At 38.4% G+C, this 9,840-nt stretch overlaps 2 protein-coding genes across 2 annotated transcripts in view; one reads left to right on the forward strand and one right to left on the reverse strand.

The window, feature by feature from the left end:
- Positions 1-9,840, reverse strand: part of LOC101736572 (mitochondrial pyruvate carrier 1) — a 497,008-nt gene that overhangs the window by 54,202 nt on the left and 432,966 nt on the right. The window lies entirely within an intron of this gene.
- On the forward strand, positions 2,196-8,586 carry LOC101736359 (large ribosomal subunit protein uL1). The gene is made up of 8 exons (XM_004926792.3): positions 2,196-2,418; positions 2,490-2,539; positions 3,351-3,478; positions 5,469-5,682; positions 6,127-6,294; positions 6,732-6,965; positions 7,916-8,013; positions 8,392-8,586. Exons 1-8 carry the CDS (start codon positions 2,400-2,402, stop codon positions 8,522-8,524), a joined length of 1,044 nt encoding a protein of 347 aa, XP_004926849.1. The 5' UTR covers positions 2,196-2,399; the 3' UTR covers positions 8,525-8,586.

Consider the following 9,840-nt stretch of genomic DNA (forward strand, 5'->3'; position numbering starts at 1 on the left):
TTTGGTTTTGTTGTCATTTTATTATTTCTTTGACCGAAGTTAACAGGTACAAGAACGTCGCCCATAATGCCAAGTTGCTTATAGTTTTCAAGCAAAAAGTTTCAAGAAAAAATAACATGCAACCTTACACTTTTTATTTAATTTTTCTCTTAATTTTATTTTATATTCGTGAATAAATATTAGACGTGCGTATTCCCTTATGCCGGCCACTGACATGCGCGCAAATATTCGTACATTGTACGAATGTTTGCGCGCATGTGAAGGGCCGTCAAACATTCATTCGCAAACCTAGCGGCTGTGCAAATGGGTTCGCATACTCAATTTGCGAACCCGTTTGCGCTTCTTCCTACACTTGTTTACGAATGTCTCACGAATTTCTCCTCCTTTTTAATTCATCAATAGAACATTGAAAAGAAAAAGAGTTTTGAATTCTTTCCCAGACATCATTAACAGCCATGCTGTTTTTATGGGATTTCTTTTGATGAAGATACGCTACACAGTAGACGTCACGAACTATGAAAATGACGATACGTCCGTTACCTTCGCAATCGTCGGCGCAACTGGGCAAGCGAATGTGTGGGAGACTACGCGAAGGTTCGAGGTTCGCGCGCTTTGATGTTTGTTAAAAAACCGACACCGCTTGGAAAACCACGAATGAAGCGAAAACTTTGCATAATCATTCGCAAATGTCGTCCGACACTTGCGGGTTTGTGTATTCGTGCGCATGTGAGTGACCGGTGTTAGAACTGTTTCAGCCTGGCCACGGGACATTCGCCGATGCGAATATTCGCGCGGTGCGAACGGCGAAGCGTCTAGCGACTAAAACAAGCGCATAGAAATGTACCTAACAAGCCACGCGCACCGGCGACCGGCGAAGCGACCGGCGAAATGTACCGAGCGAATCGCGCGATGCGGCGGGCGAGCAAAACAAATGCATGAATACGGACGGCGCGAGCCACGGAGTCGAGCGGTAGTCGCGGCGAATAGTGCAGTGATTAAATGAGTTTAGTTGTTTTCGCCGCGAAAAATTAACGCCGAAATTTTTATATTTTTTATTTATTTTTTATTTTATATTTTTAAAGTCGTCGTGGCCTAACGGACGTCCGGTGCAATCGTGTTGAGCGATGCACCGGTGTTCGAATATCAGGCGGGTACCAATTTTTGTAATGAAATACGTACTCAACAACACTCAACGTTCACGATTGATTTCCACGGTGAAGGAATAACATCGTGTGATAAAAATGAAATCTTCAAAATAATAATTTGCGTAATTACTGGTGGTAGGACCTCTTGTGAGTCTACACGGGTGGGTACTACCACCCTGCCTATTTCTGCCGTGAAGTAGTAATGCGTTTCGGTTTGAAGGGTGAGGCAGCCATTATAACTATACTTGAGACCTTAGAACTTATATCTCAAGGTGGGTGGCGCATTTACGTTGTGGATGTCTATGGGCTCCAGTAACCACTTAACACAAGGTGGGCTGTGAGCTCGTCCACCCATCTAAGCAATAAAAAAATAAAATAGCTGAAATACTAGCTAGACCAGCTATTTGGAAGTCTAGCCACCCAAAGTATTTCTCGTACTTCTTGTGGAATTCTCCATCTATAGGTATACTCCGATTCTTATTCAAATCATGTACTTCACAATCTTTTCCAAATAATAGGTCCTGAACCAAAAAACTATTAATTTGTAAGCAATATCGAGATAATTTCGATATAGACATTTCGCTGTCGGACTTCCTTACTAGTCGCGGCGGCGAACGTGAGTACCCGTGGCCTGCAAACGGTGCTGCGCGAATGGTCGCCTCGCCCACCGCTTCGCTGTTCGCACCGCCGATCCCCGTGGCCAGGCCGTTTGGTGTCTGATTGTGTTTTATTATTTTTTGTATTTATTATTTTGTCATGTTAAGTGTTTCTTCAAGTTTAAATGCGTAATAAAGGTGGCTTATTAACGTTTATTAATGTTTAGTATCTGTGAAAGTGCACAAATGTAGGAAAATATGCTCCATTTAGTAGGATCCTCCAAAAAAATCCACCGAAAGAGTCTCAGTAAATGACCATCATTTTACTGAGATTATATTTCATCCCATATCATCTCATCTCATCTCAATTTCATTTCATGCCATTTTTCATATTAATCAACTTCATTTCATTTCATAAAATCATATTTCATAAAAAAAATTATAAAAGATTAGACTGTATGGTGTGATATCCTTGCCTTTCCATTTGGAAAAATAAAACTACTACTACATTATGGTTAACCTGAAAAACTAAACAAATTATTTTAATATTATTTATTAAAATTTAAAAAGTACACAACATTGGGTCCATAGAAAATACACAAAACAAAATTAAAACTATAGATAAATCTGAAATCATATAAATAAAATCTGCTTAACCATGGCTGGGACTATTTTCCGTACGTTTAGCTTTTTCTATTAATTAAGTGAATGTTGAGATGTTTTGTGTAAAAAAACATTTCTTTTTCAGGTTTGCTTTTGACCAATACCACTTCAGCCCACAAAAATATTACAACTATTGTAAGTCCCAACATAACCAAGTAACCTTTTATTTTATTTAATCAATAAATAAATTAATGACTATAGGGCTGCTTAGATTCTCTGCCTAGACGTTTTTGTAGGGCCTTTTTTGTGATTAGAAGGTTTTTGATAAAGTCCAGCAAAAACATTTTTATTTATTACATAGATAGGTGGACGAGCTCACAGCCCACCTGGTGTTAAGTGGTTACTGGAGCCCATAGACATCTACAATGTAAATGCACCACCCACCTTGAGATATAAGTTCTAAGGTCTAAAGAATAGTTACAACGGCTGCCCCACTCTCAAACCGAAACGCATTACTGCTTTACGGCAGAAATAGGCAGGGTGGTGGTACCTACCGGTGCGGACTCACAAGAGGTCCTACTTCCAGTAAAAACTTACTGATAGTTATGTGACACCTACTATTGCTCGCTCTTTCGGTGTGGTCTCCACTGAGACCTATGCATGTTTATGGCTGATGATCTACCACTAATTCGCCTCATAAATATATATAAGCCTGTTACATCACCTCCAAGTTGAAATAAATGATTATATTCTGCCATTGTATTGAACTAATATCCCAAAGATTTGTCTTATTTTGTCCTTGATTGATAACAGACTCAATAAAACAAAAGTATGGATCGGTGTAAGGCCCTCAAAATCAAACTGGTTTTTATTCAAATAGACCTTTACAGGTACTTTTAAATTGTCTCATAACTTACAGATTTAAAATGATGTTTCACTGTCAGAAATAATTTCAAAAAACTGTGTGCATTCTGTCACATTGCATAATAAATTATATAATTTTTAGAGATCCATAAACACAGGAACGGTATTCTACGCAGCCAGAAAAGGTACAAGAGCTAAGGCACGTGCAAAAAAAATTCAAGTTGAAGTCACAAAAGTTGGTTTCATTCCGCACAATCAAAGAGGGAGAAAGTGAGTTTCTAATTTAACTGCAAAGCAACTGTGAACATAGATAGGTAATGTTAATGCAATATAAAGCTGCCAACCATTGGTTAATATATATATAAATTATTACTAGCAGACCCGGCCACACATTGCTGTGGCTAAGGTTTTTGTTTCTAAATAACATGTGGCCGGCTATACTAATACCAAAATTTTACAAAGTAAGAACAATTGAATTTCACTGTATTGAACTTACTACGAAATAAATTTCACTTATACTTTAGCCTCAGCAACACATGGTGTTTATGCCATTAAATTGTAGTTTATGTGAAACGTTGGTATTTTTAACACAGCGCCATCTATGAGATATTAATGTCAGACAGTATTACAATTGCCTGTAAAAATTAGTTTAAGATGCCATCTGTTTTAGACTTATGAAATTTACAATTAATAACAAAAATCAACATAAGAAATCATTTTATTGTTAATTGATAAATATTGCGACCATTAATCGAAATAAAAACCATCCTATCTTTCAAGTTGGATCAAACTGCACACGGTGGCAAATTGAATTTAAAATCGATAAAGTAGTTTAGGAGTCCATCGTGGACAAACAATGTGACAAGTGATTTATATATATTAAGATTATTAACTTACAGCACAAAATATGTTCCTAGTGTGACTTATAAAAATTAAGTTGCACTTGCAATTGAACAATGGTGCCAAATGGCTAATCATAAAGGAATAGAAATACTAATTTATCAAGGATACATAATTTTAAAATCATTTGTAATTGTTACATTCTTATGTAATCAAAATATTTACCATGTAATATATGATGGAGGATTTTTTTATTTTTTTTTATTGCTTAGATGGGTGGACGAGCTCACAGCCCACCTGGTATTAAGTTGTTACTGGAGCCCATAGACATCTACAACGTAAATGCGCCACCCACCTTGAGATATAAGTTCTAAGGTCTCAGTATAGTTACAACGGCTACCCCACCCTTCAAACCGAAACGCATTACTGCTTCACGGCAGAAATAGGCAGGGCGGTGGTACCTACCCGTGCGGACTCACAAGAGATCCTACCACCAGTGATTACGCAAATTATAATTTTCCGGGTTTGATTTTTATTGCACGATGTTATTCCTTCACTGTGGAAGCCAATCGTGAACATTTGTTAAGTACGTATTTCATTAGAAAAATTGGTACCCACCTGCGGGATTCGAACACCGATGCATCGCAACAACGAATGCACCGGACGTCTTATCCTTTAGGCCACGACGACTAATGTACTGCTACGAGGATTAATGTACTGCTTGTTTTTAAAAAGCATGGTTGTAAGGGAGGTAGCTTGTGTTTAAAAATAGAAAAACAAACTTGCTCGCTAGCAGCAGTTTACAGTATTCTAGAGGTATGATCGCAGTTCATATTCAACTCTTTATTAAATGCCATTGGATGGCCCAAATTATATTAAAACTAAAGTCTGGACTAATAATGTGACTTGACACATCACTAAAAACTAATCATGAGTAGCTCATTTAATTATTTTAATTATTTGTCCTCACACTGACATATACAAATAGAGAAAAGATGAAAGAGAGCTATGAATAGAAAACGGCAAAATCAGCTGCTATTAAAATCACTAGACGATGAGCTTTGATCGGTTTTTTTTTTATAAATTGTGTTTTTCGGGTGTATTAACAACGCCATCTGCTGAAATACCTTTAGTGTTATTGTGTCTTTAAAAATAGTATTATTATTCGCCAATAGATGTCTGGAAGAGGATTATTGAAAACACGATTAAAACAACATTTTCTGAAAATAAATCGTAGCTAAATCGATTTACCGCCCCCGAAATCCCCTTTAAACTAAATTTTATGAAAATCGTTGGAGCCGTTTCTGAGATTCAAATTATATATATGTATATATATATATATATATTAATATACAAGAATTGCTCGTTTAAAGGTATAAGATATATTCATGTGTATAATAGTATCATAATAAAATTTCAGGGTAGTTAAAACAGTGGTGAACAAGCATTTCAGTGATGAGCACAAAGCGATACCCATCGACGATGTGTATCCTATGAAGTATTACAAATGGGTGGTCTACACGGCTGAGGATGCAGTCAAAGCCCACCAGGAGACCCACCACCCGACCATGTTTAATGCACCTGATGCCTTCATCTTTGCAAAAATTGAATTTAACATGACTGGTATAAAGCAGGTACTGTGTTGAGTTCTTTTGTTCGAAACAGTAATGATAGTAGCAATTATTAGATGATTATATTAGGGCTGTAGAATATTAAAGCTAGAATATGTTTCTATGCGAACCCAATGTTTGTGAACACATGACACATATTTAAATCAAAATAATGACATCCTGTCACTTACGTAGGGGATGGAAATACACCAGATTTATTTTATTGCTCTTGTAGGCAGACGAGCATACGACCCACCTGATGTGTGGTTACCATCATTTAATGCCGGGGCAGAGCCAAGCTGCTGGTTACTGTATTGACAATATCAAATGTGGCATATTTTGATTGAGAAGAGTAGATTTTAAATAACATTTACTCACGCAAGACAAAAGCAGCTGCAAGTCGTGAAACATCAAAAAAATCCTATTTATATTTACGAAATTATTTGAAATATGTAATTTTTTTCATAGACTCGATTCATGGATAGTTTCACTCGTTTGTCCTTGCTGCCTCATCCTTTCCCAAGAGAAGAAGAGCGCACTATTCTTGCATTCTGTAAAGGAGCAGAGTTAATCAAAGAATTACAAGATGCAGGTGCTACAGTGGCTGGAGGCACAGATATTATTAAGAAGATACAGGTTTGTTATATCCATAATAAGTTAAGTTTGTATGATAAAAAATGATGTTGTAGATTTTTTGTTCACCTTATTTGAAGAAAGACATGTCATAGCGCTCGGGAAACACCATGGAGGGGAGCTCATTCCAAAGCCAGATGTTACGTGGCAAAAAGATATCTAGAAATGCACTGTGGATGACCGCAGTGGCTCCAAGTAGTATGGATGAACTCTACTCCGGTGGCGGGCGGTGCGATGGTAAAAACGAGATGCCGGTATCATCCCAAACAATTCCTCAGAGCACTCCCCATGGAACATTCGGTACAAAATACAGAGAGAACTGAAGTCCCTCTGCAGACCCCGAGTTTTCAATAGCTTATTGATAAACACAGCTTGACACAAAATTGCATGTTAGTGAATACGGTAAGAATTATTTAAGTGAACCAAGTATTTGTTTCCAGGATGGTCAGATCAAATTATTTGAATATGATTACGTTGTAGCCCATCCAAACATATTGACGGATTTAGTGCCAATCCGTGGTCTCATGAAGAAGCGGTTCCCTAACGTGAGGTCTGGAACCCTGGACCCTAATCTGAAGGAGTTGGTGAAAAAGTTTGCTGGAGGTATCCAATATAAAGTAATAAAAGACGAAGCACAACCGAGTTTTGGATCTGTAGAAGTACCAGTTGGCCGGGTAAGGTTTAGCTGTGGAAATTAAAGGAGTATGACTAATGAGCTTAAACAAATTTAATATGTATTTATTTTGAGTTCATCTTAAACTAATACCCCTATTTGTGTGTTAACTAGTTTAGTGCAGTTTATGAGGGAACTACTCATATCTTGTGACTTATCCTCGTTGAATTATATTATTGTATTTTTAATAATGTAGTATCTTTGTCTGTTATCTTATTCTTTAATAATGTATTATTGTATGCAATAAAATAGCATTTTTCTTCTTCTTCTGGTCGTTCCCTCAATGCTGAGGATCGTGACTGTATGTCCATCTTCTCCACTCGGTCCGGTTCTGCGCCATATGTACCGCTCCCCATATCTGGCCTCCAGTCACATGAAGTCGTCGTGGCCTAACGGATAAGACGTCCGATGCATTCGTGTTGAGCGATGCACCGGTGTTCGAATCTCAGGCGGGTACCAATTTTTCTAATGAAATACGTACTCAACAAATGTTCACGATTGACTTCCACAGTGAAGGAATAACATCGTGTAATAAAAATGAAACCCGCAAAATTATAATTTGCGTAATTACTGGTGGTAGGACCTCTTGTGAGTCCGCGCGGGTAGGTACCACCACCCTGCCTACTTCTGCCGTGAAGCATTAATGCGTTTCGGTTTGAGGGGTGGGGCAGCCGTTGTAACTATACTTGAGACCTTAGAACTTATGAGCTCGTCCACTCATCTAGCAGTAAAAAAAAAAACACCTCCTTGAGTTGGTCCACCCATCTAGCTGGCGCTCTTCCTCTAGTGCGCTTCTCCTCCATTTGTCCAAGAATGATGAGTTTCTCCAGGCCGTGCAATGGGGATCGCATTATGTGCCCAAAGAAAAATAAAATAATAATAAAAATAGCATATAAGGTACTTAATCTTCGTTTCACAGTGTATAGTCAGTGCATTTTCAAACAATTTCAGTTAAATATGGAACCAAAGCAAGTGGCTGAAAATATTGGAAAATTGCTAAAAGACGTGCAGGCTGTCCGCCCCAAGAGAGATGGGCTCTTCGTAACAAGGTAATTAATTACTAATAATTAAATTAGATATAAAAGAAATATTTGATGTATTTGATGTGAGGGCAGAAATTGATCTGTTTAGTATACATTAACTACACTCAACAGGAAAGTTAAGAGTGAATTTTTATTTATAAAAGAATATTGTATGAAAATTTAGTGTCTAAGACCAAATTAAAATGAAATTAATGTAAATCTTGATACGTCACTGATTATGGTCGAACGATGATAATTACGTTAATACTAGTAATAATAAATTACGGAACCTTCAAAATTATACACCTCTATGGCACAGTGGCGCCATCCTGCTTTAGACAGTAATCAAAATTGTTCAGTAGTAATTAGTCAACGCAAAAATTTAAAACAATTAATTACTTACAGATGCCTGTTGGTAAGTCCTCCATCTACGGAGCAATTAATGATTGATCCGTTCGTGTTCGTAGATAGAACACTCTCGAAAGAGGTTCAAGATGATAGCGATGACGAAGACGAGCCCGTGGCGGCCACAGCGTAATGTTATTATTAGTCTAGTCTGTAGATATGTAGATTCTGTGTAAAATAAAATGCTATTTGTAATGTTCGTTTTATTGCAAAATACGATTCTGCTGTAGGGTTGACACGTCATTTCGGATCCTCTCGATCCACTAACGGTGCTTTTAGCTACTTCAAGCGCCGGTCATCGTTCTCGTCGAACCCGTCGCTTGCGACGAAGGGCTCTGACTGAAGGTGCAGGTTGCAGGTGACTGAAGGTAAATTAACCTTCAGTCACAGCCCACTGAGTTTCTCGCCGGATCTTCTCAGTGGGTCGCGTTTCCGATCCTTTGGTAGATTTTGCGAAGCACTACTCATGCTCAGTGGCGGATTAAAGGTCCAGAGCGCCCTAGGCAACATTTTATCGGCGCCCCTGTACCGGCCATAAATGGCCATCATAATACTATAAATTTTGACTAGTTGTTTTTGCAATTACGATGACGTCGTATCATCATACCCTAGACTTTAGTAGATCAGGACATTTAGTTCAGGCATTTAGTTCTTAATCGTCGATATGTTATTTTCTTTATTTATTTAAAAATTCTGAGCCTGCGCGCTCCTTGTAACTACACGCCCCTAGTGTGGCAGGCACGTGCCTAGTTTGCCTTACGAATAATCCGCCTCTGCTCTTGCTAGGGTTAGTGTTAGCAATGACGTCAGGTTTGAACCCCGTGAGCTCACCTACTAGTATAGGCTACGCTGAAATGGTCACTCAAGACCATTAGCTTAGGAAAAAAAGGCGCTTGAGGAGCCTAAAAGCACAGATGATTTGGGCGACGGCGGCTTTGTCTTGCCCCGTCGCCGGGGCCTGATAATTTTAATTAGCGGCGGCCACGATAAGAGGGTTATCGTGTCGCGTCGCTTTGCCGAAGTAGCTTTTTGACGCTACTTTATTATATATTGGTATCGTTTCGATTGTATAACCGGGAGAGAATTATGTGCAAACGAGCCGCGTGAGCGACCACTACACTTACATAGGTCATGACGGAACGTATATAAGTCTTGTAGAGAGTCATCTTGTTACGTAGAGATAATTAAGTTCGCTTGTAGATCATGGGATAAGCAGATTCGAACGAATAGGAACGCGACTCGGTCGCGTATTGACTTAATGTGGGGATCGAGTGTCATCGCTCTGTCGGGGGTGACGCCTAAGTAATAGGGGTATGAAATTTCTATTTTAATAGTTACTTCGAACTGACATAGAACCTTCATGGTTCGAGATTTTTGAGTGAATCTTTTTTCAAATGGTGGTATGAGGTTCTTCTTTTAAAAATATGCAACATTCGATTAAGTATAGAT

The sequence above is a fragment of the Bombyx mori genome, chromosome 6 (genome assembly GCF_030269925.1).
Source record: "Bombyx mori chromosome 6, ASM3026992v2".
NCBI lineage: Eukaryota > Metazoa > Arthropoda > Insecta > Lepidoptera > Bombycidae > Bombyx > Bombyx mori.

Coding starts and splice junctions, on each gene's coding strand:
- LOC101736359 (XM_004926792.3), top strand. Junction 6,966..7,915: donor TAGAAGTACCAGTTGGCCGG/GTAAGGTTTAGC, acceptor AAACAATTTCAG/TTAAATATGGAACCAAAGCA. Junction 8,014..8,391: donor GATGGGCTCTTCGTAACAAG/GTAATTAATTAC, acceptor AATTACTTACAG/ATGCCTGTTGGTAAGTCCTC.